Source organism: Saccopteryx bilineata, chromosome 6, assembly GCF_036850765.1.
Source record: "Saccopteryx bilineata isolate mSacBil1 chromosome 6, mSacBil1_pri_phased_curated, whole genome shotgun sequence".
NCBI classification, from domain to species: Eukaryota; Metazoa; Chordata; class Mammalia; order Chiroptera; family Emballonuridae; genus Saccopteryx; species Saccopteryx bilineata.
Window position 1 is genome coordinate 209,577,682 of NC_089495.1, and position 19,523 is coordinate 209,597,204.

General features: G+C 57.9%; 1 protein-coding gene across 3 annotated transcripts in view; it reads left to right on the forward strand.

The window, feature by feature from the left end:
- Positions 1 to 458: 458 nt before the first annotated feature.
- OSBPL2 (oxysterol binding protein like 2) overlaps positions 459 to 19,523 on the forward strand; it is a 35,609-nt gene continuing 16,544 nt past the window's right edge. Inside the window, exons 1-4 of one of the 3 annotated variants that reach the window (XM_066234775.1) lie at positions 530 to 574; positions 13,219 to 13,297; positions 15,502 to 15,669; positions 16,827 to 16,959. In XM_066234775.1, coding sequence (XP_066090872.1) covers positions 15,633 to 15,669; positions 16,827 to 16,959 — 170 coding nt within the window. In that variant the 5' untranslated portion in view covers positions 530 to 574; positions 13,219 to 13,297; positions 15,502 to 15,632. Of the gene's footprint in view, positions 575 to 3,945; positions 4,188 to 13,218; positions 13,298 to 15,501; positions 15,670 to 16,826; positions 16,960 to 19,523 lie in introns of those variants that run through there. The other 2 variants (XM_066234774.1, XM_066234776.1) reach the window with 2 other exon arrangements.

Consider the following 19,523-nt stretch of genomic DNA (forward strand, 5'->3'; position numbering starts at 1 on the left):
ACGGGCTGGGGGGAGCCCTGCAAGGTGCTTGAGCCGAGGGAGGCAGCTTTGAGTGGACGAGTCCCGCCTCCGGCTGCGTCTGCCCGCCCTCCGGGGCTGAGAGCCTTTGGCACGAAGCCACGTCCATTGGCCGGCGGAGAGTCCGCAGCCCAGCCACCTGACTCGGTGTTTGTAAACTCAGCTCTCCAAGCCACGCCCCTTCCTACCTCCCGCCCGCCCCCTTTGGGTAAAATATCTGCATGATCCCCACACACAACCACCTCCTCGTACTATGATTGGCTTTCGGTGTCATCACTCCTCCACGTGGGCGGGACCCCAGGAGGGGCGGAGAAAGGTGCCGCTCCGGCGAAGTGATTAGCATAGTCCCACCTCCCGGAGCGGTGCTCGGGTCGAGTGCTGATTGGGCAGACGGCGGTCGACGCAGCGGCGCGGGGCGCCTGGAGTGGCTGGCGCGGGCTGTCAGTCGGCAGGCGGCCGGCCGCACTTCCGCCTCGGTGTCAGTGGGTCGCGGGCCTGCGGGGCGGGGGCGGGGCGGGCAGCGAGGCGCGGGCGCCGGACGGACTCTGCGGTCCAGGTGAGTGACCCCGGCCCGGACCCTGGACCCCGGCCCGGATCTCGCGTCGCCGACGATAGGCTCCTGGCTTCGGGCGGGCGGGCGGGCGGCGGGGAGGCCGAGCCCGGGGGGAACCAGAGCCTCGCACCCACCGCCCGGCGACCAGGCCCCGATCCGACCCGACCCGTTCCCGGCCCGCAGTCCCGGCCCAGGAGCCCCGGCGCCGAGGGAACTTGAGAGCAAAGTTGGCGGCCGGCGGCGGGCCTGGGTCCCGGGCGGCCTCCGAGACCCCGCGTCGCCCCGGCAACTGCGGCCCCGGCCCCCGCCCTGCCGTCGCGGCCGGAAGTCGGGATCGGGGTGAACTCGCGGCCGGGGCGCCTGCTGGTCCCGGTCCGCGCACCGGGTTCGTCGGTGCGGTGCTCACCGCGGTGGGGCGGGGGGCGCTCAGACCCTTGGCTTTACCTGTGTCTTTGCGGTGGCGTCCGCGATGGCACTGGCCACCCAGCCCGTCCCCCGGGGGCGACCCCCTTGGGGGAGGTGTGTGCACCCCTCCCCCACCCGTGCTTTGTTTTATTTTTGATTCGTCCACCTCAGCGGAGCACAGGTGCTAATGGGGAGGTCTCCCCGGACACACAGGTGAGCTCAGAGTAGGTAGGTAAGTCGTCAGGGTTCGCAAGGTTCCTTCCCTCTCCGTAGTTTAGGTGCCGGTAACCAGGAGAGCAGCAGGACTTAGGGACTGTCCTGATCGCTGGCCAGGACTGACGTCCAGAGGGTCCTTCCTTCTCCACCCTTACGTTTCAACAGTCGCTCAAACACCAGGCGATGGAGTTTGTTAAGTTTATGAGCCCAGATCCAGAAAGACAACCGGGTAATCGCACATCCAGAGTTCCCAGTTTACGGAGACAAGAAGCTAAGTGGTTCCGTCTTTGGGGAGGGGGGCGCTCCTGAGTGTGAGGGCCCCTCCCAGGTAGCTGTGCTCATCATGTTCTGGGGGTTCTCAGGCTGAAGGGTCCGCCTCCGAGGACAAGCTCTGGGCCAGGAGCCAGCAGCTCTTGCCGTGGTCCCTTTCCTGGGGACTGCCTGTGCACACATGTGGAGACGGGTCCTGTCCACGTGGTCCCTGGCTGGGCTGGGCGGTGTTTTCCCATCCCTCCTGGCCTGGGTTTCTTCGTCTGTGGCAGGTCCCGGGCACCTGGCAGGGCCCTCAGAGGAGCAGGTGACGTGTGTGATCATCTCCAGCGGTCTCTGGCACATGGCAGCCGCTCCAGATATGTTAGTTCCCTTTCCCTTTGATGAGGAAGGCATCCTTGCCTGCTGCACTTCCTCCTCGTCCCTCCCCCACAGTGCCTGGCCTGGTGTGGTCGTTTAAAGCATGACGAGGATTAACCTGTCCGCAGATCTTACCCAAGGCGACGATGACATGGCCTAGGTTGCTCCGGCATGGCTAGAAGCACCCCAATTGCTTTGTCCCTGTGGTTGTCACAGCAACCTACAGGCCCAGTGCTGACACGATTGATTCTTCGTTCCCTCGTGTGGAAGCTGAGGAGCAGAGAGGCTCAGTGACTGACTCCACGTCACACAGCAGCGAGCTAGGCAGCGGGACGCAGTCTGGCTCCAGAGCCCACACTCTGAAGTGCCTCTCTAGACTGCCTTTGGAAACCAAAATTTTCATCTGCAGTGTCCCCTAAACACTTTGCTTTATTTAGAACATTCTAATTGTGCTGCATTACAATGTGTCAGAATTTTGTCTCTTGCTGCATAGATAATTTTCGTTTGTGTGTGTGTGTGTGTGTAATGAGCACAGATGTTAATAAAACCATTTTATTTCTTCTATGATAACGTAATTCTCCGTCGGGCTATCCCGGGTTTAGCCGAAGCCCCTTGTCTCGTTTAGTAGCGAAGTTGCTGCTGTTTGTATGGTGTGAGTGGTGGAGTTGGAGAGGCAAGGGTGCCAACGGATGTCTGCACTGTAAGGGACGAAGTTGTCACTGGGATTCGGCTCTGACCGAACTTAATGCAGGCGGCCGTGCAGTGTACTCGGAGGGCGCCCCTTTCCCCTCTCGTCTGCGTTTAGGGGTCGGGCTCTTGTCTGTTGACATTTTGATGCACAGTGTTACTTCAGTGTTTGCAAAGTGCCACTTGACTTCCATCCTAGAGTCTCTTAATCGTGCCCTCCAGGAAATGCTAGCTGGCAAACGAGTCTCAGAGAGTCTCGGATCTGTACTTAAAAGTTGCTCAACTTTGAAAAGTGACCCTTCTTAGTTTTGAAACCTTTTATTGACTGTTACACTATCTTCAAACAGGGAGTTTGCTGTCTGCTCTGGTTTTCCTGTGACTGAAAAGCCAAGGCTGCCTTTTTTTTTTTCCCCTGGGAGTTTGTGGCTATAGAGGCATGTGTGGGGCTGATGTCTTTGCACGAAAGCCGTGGGCCTGGAGGTGACTAAGGTGTGCCACTCAAGAAGCCCGAGGGGAGAGCACAGGCCTGGGGCTCTCAGGTTCTGGCCCCCTCGCTTTCTAACTCGGGAAAGGAAAGTTACTTATCTGTTCTCGCCTCCGGGGTCTTCGCCTGCAAACTGGGTTATTGTGAGGAATGTGTGTGAGGAAAATGGAAGGGAGAGCGTCCGGTGCTGTACTAGATGCTCAGGACGCCTTCGGTGCTGACCTGAGAACTTGAACTTGACCCCACCCGACGGAGACTCGCGGACGGGCACGAATGCACTTCAGGAGCGAAGCGGAAGAGGTCTTTGTGGGCCCGTTTGTGTTCTGTCAGCTGTTACAGCAGTACTTTACAATGACGAGTGTTCAAGTGAGGTTGTACTTATGACAAGGTCTCTGGTCCTGGGAGGACCCGCTGCCACTCAGCCAAGGGCCCTGGACGGCCTGCAGAGAGCAGTGATCCCTGTCACACGGCCCCTGGAAGGCTGGCATTCGTTGAGTGCTTAGCGCTCGCTGTCAAGTGTGAGGCTTGATTCTGAAACTTGGTGCGCTTCAAGGTTGATTTTTAGCTTATTGGGACTGAAAAGAAGTTAGTGTTTGAACACGACTGAGCCCTAAGAAGCAGCTGAACCCCAAGAGCTCCTGGTTCAGGGTCTCGCCTGCCTCTTTCCATGCAGTTCCCAGGGACAGGGGTCATCTTGTCTCTCTGCTCTAATTTTTACTTTTTTTTTTAAGTGTTTTTGCTAGTAAGCCTCAGGTGTTTGCACTGTCAGGGTCAAGCCCACCTTGGAAACAGGGTGTGGAGGACGGGCCCACGCCTGCAGCTCTTCTGAACAGCCCTGTGACTAAACGGTCACTTAGCCATCCATGCCCGTGAACTTTATGGTGCTCTTTTGCCTTCTCTTACAGATTCGGGAAAGAGCTTAGTTAGGGCCACCTGGCAGAATTGGAGAGCATGACCGTTCTTTCAGCTGGACCTTCTGGTAACGCAAGTACTCTGACCCCTGCCGTGAGCTAAGCAGCGGAAGTCAGCCAGGACAGGACTCTGTTTGCGCAGCGGGGGTGTTTGCAGACTGGGCTGACGTTGGGGCGTCTCTGCTCTCCTGAGGGGCTGTGTGTCGAGCTGTGGACTCCGGGATCCTGCTGGCTGAGCTAGCCCTGCCCCCATGGGGGCCTGAGAAGGAGCGCAGTGGGAAGGGTATGCTCCTGTTGACCTGAGCGTCTCCCCCCACCGCTTGTCTGTCCGTGGAGCTGTATGGGGTCGTGTCAGCTTGGGAACCGGCTGAGTGGCTCTTGGTTGGGCAGACCTGTCTGACTTGAGCTCGTTCCTTGACCAGAGGGCAGGACAGCTGGCCTTGCAAGGTGCTGGGAGAAGCTAGTTCCAGGCTGGTGCGGGCGCCTGGGGAGAGAGGGCCCAGGAGCGCGCTGTGGGGAGAGTGTCCTGACCTCAGGCTCCAGCAGAGACGGTGGCAGCCAGCAGGGAGGCAGACTGGGACCCACCGAGTGTACGCTGTGTGTGCTGCTGAGCAGACGGGGACGGTGACGGGCTGGTTGTGAGGAACGTCAGCTGGCACCTGCACCTGCACCAGCGAGCGGGCTTGGCTAGAACGGGACTTCCGTTAGTGCCTCAAAACCAGGGCGCTGTGTGATGTCCAGCTGGCAGCTCTGGAGAGTGAGCAGGAGCACGTAAGGACAGTGGTGGTGACTGGTGTGAATGGGGGCGCCTGTCAGACACTGTGAGGGAGCAGGACCAGGCCCAGCTTGTCAGGCCCAGCTTGTCAGGCCCAGCCTGTGCTGGGCTCCCACAGAGACATCACCGCGGGAAGTGTTACACACCGGAGCCGGTCTGAGGAGGGAGGAAGGCCCAGCTCCTGAGGGCCCCCGGCTCCCGGCCTGGCCGCGGCTCTGTCTCTAAGCAGCCGTGTGTGCGAGGAGTCCAGCGCTGCCGTTCTGCGAGGCTGGGGGACCTTGGCGGGCACCGTGGGGTTTTCAGCCTGGCTGGCGGGGACCCTGTGAGAAGTGAGGCTTCGGGAGGGAGGCCCAGGGGTGTGCAGCGCACTCCAGCCATGTGGCCTCAGGCTCTGTGCTGCTTGCGACCCCCGGTGGGGCCACCACCCTGTTTTGGATGAGGGACCCCTTTCAGAACCTGAGGAAGAGTCTGAGCCATCTTCCTGGGAAAAACGAACACAAACAGGAGTTTGTCATTCCCCCTTTCTCTTTCTCTCTCTTTTTTAGGGGTGTAGAGATTCAGGGATTTCCTGCCCTGGTGTAAGCCCCACCCGGTCTGGTCCGTGCTCAGGACAGGGAGCTGGGTGTGGGCGGGGCAGGTCTCTGCTAGGTGACAGGTTTGTGGGCACAGGGAAACCGGTTCAAGGCTGAGCAGGTGGAACTCGGTGGCGAGAGCCGAGGAGGAAGGACCTGGGGTGGGGAGTGGGGGTGGAAGGGCGGCGGGTGGAAGGGCCAGGTCATCAGAGGGACTGTGTCAGGTGGAGACGCATGTGAAGCATCCTGCTCTGCCGCGTGGATGCCGGGCGGGCGGGGCAGCAGGCGGTGCTGGCCGGCCGGTGCCCTGGGGACACAGTGGGCTCTCCCTAGCTCCGCGCCCCCCAGGACTCCCCCCCGCCAGGGCTGCGATGATGCCAGGTCTTCCAGCGTCATCCGCCCCCTGCTGGTGCTCATCAGGGGTGGACACGCGACGCGGGGATGTGGTGCCTCCTGCTGGTCTGATTTCTGTGCTGCCCCAGGGCGCCCAGTGCCTAAGGGCTGGGGCTGCTGTGCCTCCCCCTCTCTGCACGGGAGCTGCTGTCCTGTGTCACGGCGGGGACGGCGGGTGGACTGGCACAGACGTGTCTGCACGGAGGAGCTTCCGTCCATCTTGTGTGTGCAAGCACTTTGTTCTGGGCTCCTTGAGGCAGGTGGTGTGTGACCTGTCTTTGGAGTCACTGTTCAATAATCAGCTTGGTCAAGGAGGGGCAGGGTAAGGGACTTGGAGGGACTTGTGGATGATGGGGCTCTAGGCCCTCACTGGTTGGGCCTGGCAGGAAGTGCTGGTCCCCTGGCTCCCCAGGGCCTGGCTGGTGTCACCCCTGCCTGCCGCCAGGGCCACCCTGTTGGCGTGGAGCACGGTAAACAGTGGTGGATTCGTGTGGTTGCTGACGTAGCAGTAGGCTCGTTCACCTTCCTCAAGCCCAGAAACTTTGTTTCCTTCGTGAGCTGCTGGCGGAGCCGGGCCGTCCCCTGGGGTGCCTGCAGCGTGCCGGTCTGTTAGAACGAGGAGCTGAAACGGACCCTTCAGCTCCGCGTGGGGTCGGGAGCTGGCTGGGGATGGAGCCCAAGCTAAGATGGGCCATCGAAACCTGAAGGCCAAGACCCTGTCACGGCTGCAGGACGGAGGACGCACACTGGTCTTGGGGGACGCACACTGGTCTTGCCCTCAGAGTAAGCAGCCTCTAGTGGAAGGAACTTTGTAGACAGACCTTACTGTCTCCTGCTCAAGGGTAAGGAACCAGCCGCCAAGGGTCACTGTCAAGTCCTTTCCGTGTCACCGAGGCTGCGTGACGCGTGTGTGTGGAAGGGCCAGAGCCAGACCGAGCACAGCTGTTGGGGAGGCTGTGTTGTGACCGTGGATGTGGTTGGTTGACTCTGCCACAGTTACAACCCTGAGGTCTGACCTCTCCTTAGCAGTTAGCAAGGATGAGGGCCGACGTCCAGGGCTTGGCAGTGAGCTTGGATAGCGGGCTTGGCCTGGCGCCTGCCCTGTGTCTCACTGATGGGGCGGTTGTGGGGGCAGCTGTGGATGGGGCCAGCCCGGATCTGTGCAGTGGTCCCCACTGCTGCCCTTTCCACAGTCTTCTTCCCTTTGGGGGGACACTGAAACTTTCTTGGGCCGCCGGGCAGTCAGTGTGGAAAGTCTACCGTGGTGTCTCTACCCAGTGAGGCCCTGGCCCTCTGTCCAGGGTGGACACCACCTGCAACGTGTAGCAGAACCTTAGTTGGTTAAAAGGACACAAAGGTGAGCGTCCACGCTCTCTCCCGTGGCCACACCTCCAGGCTCCGCGGTGCCTGTGCCCTGTGGCCGCGTGTGGGACGAGCAGGGAGAGCGTTTCCCTCGTGGCCGGAGGGGGGGTCTGCCACGGGACCCCAGAGCGCTGTAGATGGAGTTGTTGCTTCCACTAATCTCTGGGTTTTTCACAAAAGGTGGGAACTGGGAGCCGTGGTGTCTTGGGCTTCGGTGGGCATCCAGGTGGCAGGTGGGCTTCGTGTGCAGAGGGGCATCCAAAAACCAGAACTCTGAACAGTCGGTGACCACGGAGGCAGAGCAGTGGCCTGGCTGCGGTGGGGTGGGGACAAGGGGCCCAGGACAGGGTGGCCCCAGGCCCTCCCCCCTCCCTCCCTCAGCACAGTGACCTGCTTCCTGCTGTCATTCTCCTGCCCCACCCTCTGTCCTTTAATTCTGTCTGAGAGCGAGCTGTGCCCATTAAACTCTGCGGCTTTTCATGCTCAGAAGGGACATATTTCATATTCCGGGTGGGCACCCAGGGGGTAGCTCTCCAGTCTGGTAACATTTAAGTGTCACTGTAGCATCTTTGGGGGACAGTCTGACAGCTCAGCCTTGGGGACGCAGCCGGGCTGGGACCTGCCAGACTGTCCCCCGAGCCAGAAGGCCCCTGTGAGACAGTGGCTCTGGTTTGCTCTGTCACTGGCCTAGGCCCAGTGCTGTCCTCTCCACCGTGGACGTGTCTGGTCTTGACCTCGAGGGCTGCTGGGTGGTGGGCGTGTCGCGGTGAGCCGGGCTCTGGACGCACACGTGGTGCTGAACCGGAGCACGACTTTGCCGTGTGGCTGCTCCAGCTCGTGTCTGCTGGGTCTTGTCCTCGATGAGCCCAGTCTGATGCATCCGGTGGCCTGAGCAAGTGTCCAGTTAGGCTTCTTGGCTTAGGCCTCAGGCGGCTGCGGTTCCTGTGAGCACCAGTGCTGGGATTGCGCTGAGTGTGACCTCTGTGGGGCAGGACCGGCCTCCTGGGTCCTCTCTGGGGGTCTTCCTCACCCCACCTCGGTCCCACGTCCTCCTTGTCCCTCACGCTCTGCGTTCCCTGGAGCTCGAAGTCCGGGCTGCACTTCTCTGAACCGTCAGCGGGAGGAACGTTCTCCTTGGTTGGATTGTTAGACGGGTTTGGGTCCTTCCTGAGAGAGGGCCCGTCATTGGCAATAGTGGGACCTCTCCCTGTCCCATGTGGCTCTGTGGATTTCACCTCGGGCATCGAGCTCCAGGCAGAATGGTTCCTTTCTGCTGATACGGTTTTTCAGACTTTTAAAATTGTGGTAAAAATATATATAACATATAATTTACCGCGGTAACCATTTTTCAGTGCCCAGTTCAGTGGTCTGAGCACCTTCGCATGGTTGTGCGGCATCCCCACCATCACCTTCAGAGCCTTCCGTCCTGTAAAACTCTGCTGGGTCCCCACTGAACACTCCCCCCGCCCCTCCCCCAGCCCCGGGGGCCCACCATCTACTTTCTGTCCCCGTGCATTTGACTTCTCTGGTCCCTCGTGCAAGTGGAAGCAGAATCCGCTCTTCAGCGACTGGCTTATGTCACTGGGCATACTGTCCTCAGTCCATCCGTGTGTGGCTGTGTCAGGACTGCCTTCCCTTGAAGGCTGAGGACTGTTCTGCTCACCTAGCCGTCACCGATGGGCACTGGGGCAGCTTCCATGTTTAGCTGCTGTGGACGCTGCCGCTGTGGGCACGGCTGTGCAGTGTCTCAGACCCTGCTCTCAACGCTTCTGCGTGTGTGTCTGGAAGTGGAGTGGCGGGTCATGTGCTGGCTCCGTTTTTAATTTCTTGAGGACTCTCCGTACTTTTCCACAGCGGCTGCGCCGTGTTGCGTCCCCACCGGCAGCGCACCAGGGCTGCGTTTCTCCACACCCTCACCAGCGCTCGTTACTTCCGTTGGGTGTGAGGTGGCATCTCGGTGTAGCTTGGATTTGCATTGCCCTGATGATTGGTGATGGTGGCATCTTTCCGTGGACTTACGGGCCCTCTGTGTATCTTCCTCGGTGAAACGAAAGGTCGATTCAAGTCCTTTGTCCATTTTTGAATCAAGCTGGTTTTCTTTGTTGTTGAGTTTTAGAAGTTTTCTATATATTCTGCATATTAATTTGTTATCAGATGCATGATTTTCCAATATTTTCTCCCTTTCTGTGGATTGCCGTTCTACCCGCTGACAGTGCATGTTAGTGCTCAGAGTTTAAATATGACCAGGAAGCCCGTTTTGTGCATCTTTTCTTTTGTTGCGTGGGCCTTTGGTGACATCTCAGAATCCACTGCCAAGTGCCATGTGGTGAAGCTTTCGTCCTCTGTTTTCTTCAAAGAGTTTTGTAGCGTTAGCTCTTACATTTAAGTCCTTGACCTATTTTGAGTTAATTTTTGTGTATTTTGTGTAAGATAGGCATCCAATTTCACCCTTCTGCGTGGATGTCCAGTGTTCCCAGCACCACTTGCCGCAAGGGCTGTCCTTTCCCCAGGGAGTGGTCTTGACCCCGGGTCACGAGTCCCCTGACCGTAGATGGGAAAGTCTGTCTCTGGGTTCTGGGTTCTGTCCCATTGACCCATGTCTGTCTGTCTGTCTTTTTATATTGATTTTAATTTATTGTGTTTACATAGATTCTAGTGTTGCCCCGAATGCATCCCCCCTCCCCCGAATTCCCCTCAACATCCCCCTTGCCCCCCTCCCCAGAGTACCCTCTCCCTTCCCTCCAGGTTTACCCCATCCTCTCGTCCCCCTTCCCTCTGTCCTGTTTTCCTCTGGTCCCTGTGACCCCTCCTCTGTCTCAGTTCCGTTCCTCAGTCCCTGTGTCTGTCTTTCTGCCTGCACCGCTCTGTGTGCTGCTGCAGCTTTGTGGCGAGTTTCAAAACCAGGAAGTGGAGTCCTCCAGCTTCCTTCTTCTTTTTCAAGATCTTTTTGTCCATTCAGGGTCCCTGGAAATTTAGGGTGGGGTCTTCTTCTGTTTCTACAAGAAATGCCTCCAGGATGTTGGTAGAGACTGCGTGGAACTCTGTGCATGGCTTTAGGCAGCGTTGGCGTCTCACCCATATTAACCTTCCAACCCACGCACAGGGGGGGGGGGGTTCCCGTGTGCTCTCATTCCTGAGTATTTTATTCATTTTGGTGCTGTTATAAATGGAATTGTTTTTCTTTTTAAGTTCTTTTTCGTAGTGTCCATTGTTAGTGTATAAAAATTCAACTGACTTTTTTCTGTGTTACTTTGTATCCTGTGACCTTGCTGGATTTGTTAGTTCTAAGAGGTATTTTTGTGGCATCTTTAGGGTTTTCTATGTATAAGATCGTAGCAACTGCAGACATAATTTCTCTTCCCCCTTCCCAGTTCGGATGCCTTTCATTTCTTTTTCTTGCCTGATTACTTTGACTAGAACTTCCAGCACCATGGTGGGTAGAATTGGTGAAAGTGGGCACCCTTGTCTTGTTCTGAAGTTTGAGGAGAAGCTTCAGTCTTCCACTATTGAGTACGATGTTCCCTGTGGGGTTTTTATTATGTTCTGGTGTCACCTTCTTCAACTGCTAGTTTCTTGGGTGTTTTTATTATGAAAAATGATTTTTCTGCATCAGTTGAGATGATCACGTGGATTTTTTCTTTATTCTGTGAATGTGATGTTACATGGATTGATTTTTTTTTTTTTTTTTTCTGAAGCTGGAAACAGGGAGAGACAGTCAGACAGACTCCCGCATGCGTCCGACCGGGATCCACCCGGCATGCCCACCAGGGGCGACGCTCTGCCCACCAGGGGTGATGCTCTGCCCATCCTGGGCATCGCCATGTTGCGACCAGAGCCATTCCAGCGCCTGAGGCAGAGGCCACAGAGCCATCCCCAGCGCCCGGGCCATCTTTGCTCCAATGGAGCCTTGGCTGCGGGAGGGGAAGAGAGAGACAGAGAGGAAAGCGCGGCGGAGGGGTGGAGAAGCAAATGGGCGCTTCTCCTGTGTGCCCTGGCCGGGAATCGAACCCGGGTCCTCCGCACACTAGGCCGACGCTCTATGGATTGATTTTTTTTTTTTCATTTTTCTGAAGCTGGAAACAGGGAGAGACAGTCAGACAGACTCCCGCATGCACCCGACCGGGATCCACCCGGCACGCCCACCAGGGGGCGATGCTCTGCCCATCCTGGGTGTCGCCATGTTGCGACCAGAGCCCCTCTAGCGCCTGGGGCAGAGGCCGAGGAGCCATCCCCAGCACCCGGGCCATCTTTGCTCCAATGGAGCCTTGGCTGCGGGAGGGGAAGAGAGAGACAGAGAGGAAAGCGTGGCGGAGGGGTGGAGAAGCAAATGGGCGCTTCTCCTGTGTGCCCTGGCCGGGAATCGAACCCAGGTCCTCCGCACACTAGGCCGACGCTCTACCGCTGAGCCAACCGGCCAGGGCTGGATTGATTTTTACATGTTGAACCATTCTTATATTCCAGGAATAAGTCCTGTTTGGTCATGTGCATCATCCTTTCACTGTGTTGTTGAATGCATTGAATGTATCTTAATGTGTTTGGTTGGCTGGTATTTTGTTGGGGATTTTTGCGTCACTGTTTGTCAGGGATGTTAGTCTGCGGTTTTCTTTTCTTATAGTATCTTTATCTGGCCTTGGTATCAGGGTTATGCTGGCCCCAAGCATGACTTAGGAAGTTTTCCCTTCTCTTCAATTTTTTTGGGGGGAAACTTTGAGAAAGATTAGTGTTATTTCTGCCTGACCAGGTGGTGGTGCAGTGGATAGAGCGTCGGACTGGGATGCAGAGGACCCAGGTTTGAGACCCCGAGGTTGCCAGCTTGAGCGCAGGCTCATCTGGTTTGAGCAAAAAGCCCACCAGCTGAACCCAAGGTCGCTGGGTCCAGCAAGGGGTTACTCGGTCTGCTGAAGGCCCGCGGTCAAGGCACATATGAGAAAGCAATCAATGAACAACTAAGGTGCTGCAATGCGCAATGAAAAACTAATGATTGATGCTTCTCATCTCTCTCCATTCCTGTCTGTCTGTCCCTGTCTATCCCTCTCTGACTCATCCTCTGTCACTGTAAAAAAAAAAAAAAAAAAAAAAAGATTAGTGTTATTTCCAACTTAAATGGTAGAATTCACCAGTAAAGCCATCAGGTCCAGAGAGATATTTTATAACTGATTCAACCTCCTTGCTTTTAATGGTCTGTTCAGATTTCCTATTTCTTTGGACTTAGCTTTGGTAGGTTTTGTGTTTCTAGGAATTTGTCCATTTCATCTAAACCCCCTGGTCGGCAAACTGCGGCTCGCGAGCCACACATGGCTCTTTGGCCCCTTGAGTGTGGGTCTTCCACAAAATACCACGTGTGGGCACTACCTCGATTAGGATTGTACCTACCTAGATAGTTTAAGTTTAAAAAATGTGGCTCTCAAAAGAAATTTCAATCATATTGTTGATATTTGGCTTTGTTGATTAATGAGTTTGCCGACCACTGATCTAGACTATACAATTCTTTGATGTACAATTGTTTCATTTTAATTTTTATTTATTAATTTTAGTGAGAGAGGAAAATGAGGGGAGAGAGAGAGACAGGAACGTTGATCTACTGCTGTATGTGCCCTGACCGGGGATCAAACCGGCAGCCTCTCTGTGCTTCGGGGCGACATGAACCAACTGAGCTCTCAGACCAGGGCGTGTACAATTGTGACAGTACTCTCTTATAATTCTTTTTATTTCTGTGGAATTGATAGTAATTTCCCCACTTTCATTTCCAATTTTAATAATTTGAGTCTTTTCTTATTTTTATTTTTAGTTCATCTAGCTGACGGTTAGTCAATTTTGTAGATTTTTTCCAAGACCCAACTTTTGGTTTTACTGATTTTTCAGTTATCTATTTCATTTATCTATGTTCAAATCTGTATTGTTACCTTCTTTCTGCCAGTTTTAATATTTGTTTCGTTCTCTATTTCTTTTAGTTGTAACGTTAGGTTGTTGGGTTGAGATCTTTCTCGTTTTGTTTTTTTGATGTAGGTATTGGTAACGATCACTTCCCGCCTCCGCTCTGCTTACAGACCGTGTCCCATAAGCTTTGGTTTGTTTTCATTTACATCTGACTCTGAGTATTTTCCAGTTTCTCTTGTGATTTCTTTTTGATCCGTTGGTTGTTTAAGAGCATGTTGTTTGATTTCTCCAGTTTTGTGAGTTTTCCTGTTTTGCTTTTGTTCATTCCCATCTAGCTCCCCCTCTTGGGTAAGGCAGAGAAGATGCTTTGTCTGAGATCTACGTAGCCGTGGCCGCACGTGTCCTGGGATGTCGGTGAGCCCTGGAGGGGAATGTGTGTGTCCGCTGCTCACGTCTGTGTGTTGTTGACATGCTCTCTTTATCTTCTGTGGCTGTTGCTTGCTGATGCATTTTTTTTTTTTTTTTTTTTCTGAAGCTGGAAACGGGGAGAGACAGTCAGACAGACTCCCGCATGCGCCCGACCGGGATCCACCCAGCACACCCACCAGGGGGCGATGCTCTGCCCCTCCGGGGCATCGCTGTGTTGCGACCAGAGCCACTCTAGCGCCTGGGGCAGAGGCCAAGGAGCCATCCCCAGCGCCCGGGCCATCTTTTGCTCCAATGGAGCCTTGGCTGCGGGAGGGGAAGAGAGAGACAGAGAGGAAGGAGGGGGTGGGGGGTGGAGAAGCAAATGGGCGCTTCTCCTATGTGCCCTGGCCGGGAATCGAACCCCGGTCCCTCGCACGCCAGGCCGACGCTCTACCGCTGAGCCAACCGGCCAGGGCCTGATGCATTTTTTTAAATGTTTATTTTATTGATTTTAGAGAGAGAGGGAGAGACAGGAACACACTCTATTCCTGTACGTGTCCTGACCAGGGGTCTAACCTCTGTGCTTTGGGGTGATGCTCTGACCAGGGATCTAGCCTCTGTGCTTCAGGGTGATGCTCTAACCAGCCGCGCTATCCAGCCAGGGCTGCTAATTCATTTTTAAGTTATTATGTAGAATTTATACTATTTTGAACAAACTTGAATGTGGAATTCATATTTAACCTCCAGAGTGGACGCAGAGTTTTTGTATTATCTGGTGAACTTCTGGTGCTCTGTGAAGAGGCGTCTAGGTGGCCGTGCCCGTCTTTTTATAGAGAGCAGAAATAACACACAGCTCTGCTCTTCAGGGAGCTGGCCATGCGCTGACCCCACAGGCTGTCAGGCTCTCAGCCAGTCGACTTGCTCCTCAGTGACTAGGTCTGCTTTTCTGAGAAAAACGTAAAGATGGGTTTGTTGATTGAGTGCTGGTATTCAGAGAAGTGGCGGTGGACGTTTTGTGTTCTGAGCCCAGGTCCTGGCCGGCGCCGTTGGAGCGGGCACCTCAGAGGAAGCTGGCCGGCACGACGGGGCGTCCCGGGCTGGTGCCCCCGTGAAGAAACGGGGAGCGAGTGCCACTGCGCTGTGGGGCGCCCGCGCCGGCCTGCGGGTCAGCTCATCAGTGCCGGGCACACCGCGCCCCCACCCTGTTCCCTCACTGTCGTCACCTGTGTGAGTGACGTGTTCCGTCCCGGTCACCTGGCCACCCCGTGGTGCAGGCAGCCCGCACAGGGCAGTCAGGGCAGGGGCTCGAGGGATCCCCCAGTTTCCTGGTTTCCAGAACAATGGGATGCACCTCCGTGGTAACCGGCTCCTTTGTTGTTCAATGTCCTTGTGGACTCAGGACAGGGATGTGTCCGTCGTGTTTCAGTCAGGCCCACAGGGTGGCGTTCAGACTGGCCCCTTGTTATGGGCAGGGCTGCACGGCCACTCCAAGGGCAGGGCGAGTCCCTGCCCTTGCTCCTCTCAGCACTGGGGCAGCACCCTGGGGCCCGTCTGAGCTTGCTGATACAGTTAAAGACAGGCTCCGCCCACTTCCATAAAAGCCAGACCTTTGGGGACAAGGCTGATCTTTGGTTTCCGTCTTCTGCCATTTGTAAAGCGCTGCACTTCGTGACGAGACAGGTCAGCATGCACGAGCTAATACTGAGCCAGAATCATCTTGAGGAGATTTAAGTTGATTTCAGCTAACTTACACGCAGCTTCTCCAGAATTGAGGATTGGCTTTGTGTTGATGTAAAACAAACATTCTAGCACGATTTCTCCGTGTGTAACCACCCGCCTTCTCCTGAGAGAGACACGCAGTGACCTTCAGCGCAGTGACCTTCAGCGCAGTTCCCGAGCCGCGTGGACTGAAGTTTACCTGTTCCCGGGACTGTCCCAGATCCGTCATCTCATCGTTTTCTGTGCAACTGTAGATGATGATTTTAAAATAAAAATAACTTCAAATAATGACTACTTATTGATCTATTCATTGATGGGTATCCGTATTATAAATGTTTCCTCTTGTGTAGATTTTCCAAAATATGCATTTGTCATGAGATTGTTTTTACTCCTCTGCTCAGATGTGATTTGGCTTCAAAAACGACGAATGGGTATTTGAGAAACGTTCCTAAACCACAAAACTTCTGAATGCGAATGTTTCTCCCCCTCAGAGCTCACTGCCTGTTGGATTTTCACCCTTCGAGCTTCCCGTGTGCCACCCTCCTGTCTGTGCAGACCCAGCACGATGACCGGATGACTCCGTAGGGGCCTGCCGATTGGGCGGGGCGCCTGGCTGCGGAGGATGAACGGGGACGAGGAGTTCTTCGACGCCGTCACAGGTGAGCACGCAGAGCGGGACCCTCGCTCCCCGGTCCCCGGAGCGCGAGGCCCCCACGCCACGCCAGCCGCAGAGGCCTCAGACTTGTCCTGGGGGATGTGAGGGTGGTCAGGAAGGCGTGCTCCCAGGCCTAGCTCCCAGACACGGAGGAAAGCTCAGCTTCGCACCACAGGACGTAATGACGAAGGACAGCGAGGTGTTCAGTCTTTCAGAGTTGCTGTCGGGGGGTAAATGCTCAAGGTTCAGTTACCTTCCTGTCACCCACGGCCACGTTAGGCGTGGCCCGCAGCCTGTAGTTGGAAGGCTGCGTGGTGTGCCCGCCTGGACCCAGCCGTGGCCAGGTGTGCTTGTGTGTGGGCAGGGGGGCAGGCTGGGGCGAGTCACTGCGCCTGAAGTGGCCCTTCCCTCATCGCGGTGACCGCGCGAAACCTGGTCACTCTCCACCCGCCATCCTCAGTCAACCTCATGGATGTCGTTGTTCTTCCTGCGGGGTGGCTGCTGGTGGCCAGGACTCAGGAGGCTCTGGTCCGTGTGCCCCTCCGTGGGCAGAGGGCTGTGAGAGCGGAGGCTCTGGCCCGTGTGCCCCTCCGAGGGCAGAGGGCTGTGAGAGCCGCAGCTCGAGGTCCTGCCACGGCCAGACTTTCAGTGGTGGTCCTGCCCATGCAGCCAGAGGGGTCGCTTCTGCATTCCTGCCAGAGTGACATGCCTCACAGCAGAAGGCTGTCTGTCTGCCCCTGTCCCCGGGACATGCTTTGCTCCGGAGCCCTGTCAGCACGCTCTGGGGTGCATATCAGTCCCCAGCGGCTTCTGCCCCCGGAGGAGGAGGGGAGCGTGCCTGGCAGGCAGCCCAGGTTGTTGGCTTATTCTCGTTGGAAACCCAGGGAGAGGGGGCCCTGGGCAGGACGGCATTGCTCCTGGTCCAGCACGCCCCGCAGAGCGCCCTGGAGTGTGTGAAGTCCGGGTGGGGGGGAGTCTCGCCTGGGAAGCTCCCCACAGCGTCCTGCTTCTGCCTCCCCTCAGCGCTGGGGGGCCGAGCTAGCCACTCCGGACGCGTCCGTTAGAAACAGTCGAGAGCTCCGGTCTTTGCTCGCAGACTTCTTGGAGGCAGGCTTTTACCTCCCAGCCCCGCGAACGTGACCGTCCTGTCGTCCTCTGCAGGCTTTGACTCTGATAACTCTTCTGGGGAGTTTTCCGAGGCGAATCGGAGGGTCCCCGGAGGCACCGGCAAAAGCAACGGCGTTGGGCAGGCTGGGCAGAGGCCCCCCCAGGAGAATGGGGTTCAGAAGCACAGGTATGTTGTCCCACACGCGCCTCAGACTTCCTGTGTGTCTGTGCTGGTCCCAGCCCCCGGTCCTGCGTGTCCTGTGGGCCGTCTCCTCTGGACCACACCCAGCGCCCCCTGCGGCCAGACTTTGAGCTGCGATCCACTCTGCTTGGCTTGAGACATCCGTGATGGTGCTGTGGGACCCCTGGTCCCGTCGTCTATACGATGCCTGTGGCCACCCTGCCCCGGGGCTGCGAGGCCCAAGCGCCACGGTGGCCTGGCGCCGTGCCCAGGGCAGCGCACTGCAGGTGGGCCTCCGGTCAGAGCAGCGACCACGGTCCCGCCTCTTCCCTGGTGTTTCCCCCACAAGCCAGGAGAGTCTGCTGGCTGTGACCCGGGAGCTCACCCACAGAGGTGAGGACACCCATCAGCTGGGGCTTGGGAGACGGTGGCAGTGGGCGGCCAGCCTTTGTCCACCCCGCCCTGGGTTGTGTCTCGGCTCCAGGGAGCCCCCACCTTCACTGCGACCTGCCCTGAGCGTTAGGCCCAGGTATGCCCCCCACCTCCCTGGGGGGCTTGAGCCCCTCCTTGTTCGGCCGTTTGCTGGGTAGGTGTTGCCACACCTCCTGTGTGCCAAGGTGGCCGGGCACCAACCAGCCAGCCCTGCCGCCTCCTCCTCCCGGCCCAGCCCGTTACGCAGCTGTGCCACACACGCCTGTCCTTCTGGCTCTTCCACCTGCTGCTCACCCAGCCCAGCCCACGCCGTCCCGGGCCTCCTGTCACCTGTGCCTCCTGTCACCCGTGCCTCCTGTCACCCCGTGCCTCCTGTCACCCGTGCCTCCTGTCACCCCATGCCTCCTGTCACCCCGGGCTTCCTGTCACCCGTGCCTCCTGTCCTGTCACCCGTGCCTCCTGTCACCCCGGGCCTCCTGTCACCCCGGGCCTCCTGTCACCCCATGCCTCCTGTCACCCGTGCCTCCTGTCCTGTCACCCGTGCCTCCTGTCACCCGTGCCTCCTGTCACCCGTGCCTCCTGTCACCCGGGCCTCCTGTCACCCCGGGCCTCCTGTCACCCGTGCCTCCTGTCACCCCGGGCCTCCTGTCACCCCGTGCCTCCTGTCACCCGGACCTCCTGTCCTGTCACCCATGCCTCCTGTCACCCTGTGCCTCCTGTCACCCGGGCCTCCTGTCACCCATGCCTCCTGTCACCCGTGCCTCCTGTCACCCGTGCCTCCTGTCACCCCATGCCTCCTATCACCCCGGGCTTCCTGTCACCCGTGCCTCCTGTCCTGTCACCCGTGCCTCCTGTCACCCCAGGCCTCCTGTCACCCGTGCCTCCTGTCACCCCATGCCTCCTGTCACCCTGGGCCTCCTGTCACCCGTGCCTCCTGTCCTGTCACCCGTGCCTCCTGTCACCCCGTGCCTCCTGTCACCCCGGGCCTCCTGTCACCCCGTGCCTCCTGTCACCCGGACCTCCTGTCCTGTCACCCATGCCTCCTGTCACCCTGTGCCTCCTGTCACCCGGGCCTCCTGTCACCCATGCCTCCTGTCACCCGTGCCTCCTGTCACCCGTGCCTCCTGTCACCCCATGCCTCCTATCACCCCGGGCTTCCTGTCACCCGTGCCTCCTGTCCTGTCACCCGTGCCTCCTGTCACCCCAGGCCTCCTGTCACCCGTGCCTCCTGTCACCCCATGCCTCCTGTCACCCTGGGCCTCCTGTCACCCGTGCCTCCTGTCCTGTCACCCGTGCCTCCTGTCACCCCGTGCCTCCTGTCACCCGGGCCTCCTGTCACCCGTGCCTCCTGTCACCCCATGCCTCCTGTCACCCCGGGCCTCCTGTCACCCGGGCCTCCTGTCACCCCGGGCCTCCTGTCACCCGGGCCTCCTGTCACCCCGGGCCTCCTGTCACCCTGTGCCTCCTGTCACCTGGGCCTCCTGTCCTGTCACCCATGCCTCCTGTCACCCCGTGCCTCCTGTCACCCGGGCCTCCTGTCACCCGGGCCTCCTGTCACCCCGGGCCTCCTGTCACCCATGCCTCCTGTCACCCCGTGCCTCCTGTCACCCGGGCCTCCTGTCACCCGGGCCTCCTGTCACCCCATGCCTCCTGTCACCCCGGGCCTCCTGTCACCCGGGCCTCCTGTCACCCCGGGCCTCCTGTCACCCGGGCCTCCTGTCACCCCGGGCCTCCTGTCACCCTGTGCCTCCTGTCACCCGGGCCTCCTGTCCTGTCACCCATGCCTCCTGTCACCCCGTGCCTCCTGTCACCCGGGCCTCCTGTCACCCGGGCCTCCTGTCACCCCGGGCCTCCTGTCACCCATGCCTCCTGTCACCCCGGGCCTCCTGTCACCCGGGCCTCCTGTCACCCCGTGCCTCCTGTCACCCAGGCCTCCTGTCACCCCGTGCTTCCTGTCACCTGTCACCTGTGCTTCCTGTCACCCCGTGCCTGTCCACACCCCTTCCTCCCCGCTGCAGGCATCTGTCTTTAGAGGACAGGTCTGACGGGGCCACCGCCAGCTCTTGTTCAGGACTCGAGCGGATGTTCTCGTGCCCCCCCCAGCGTCACTAGCAGCACCCCCTCCCCCCAGAAGGACT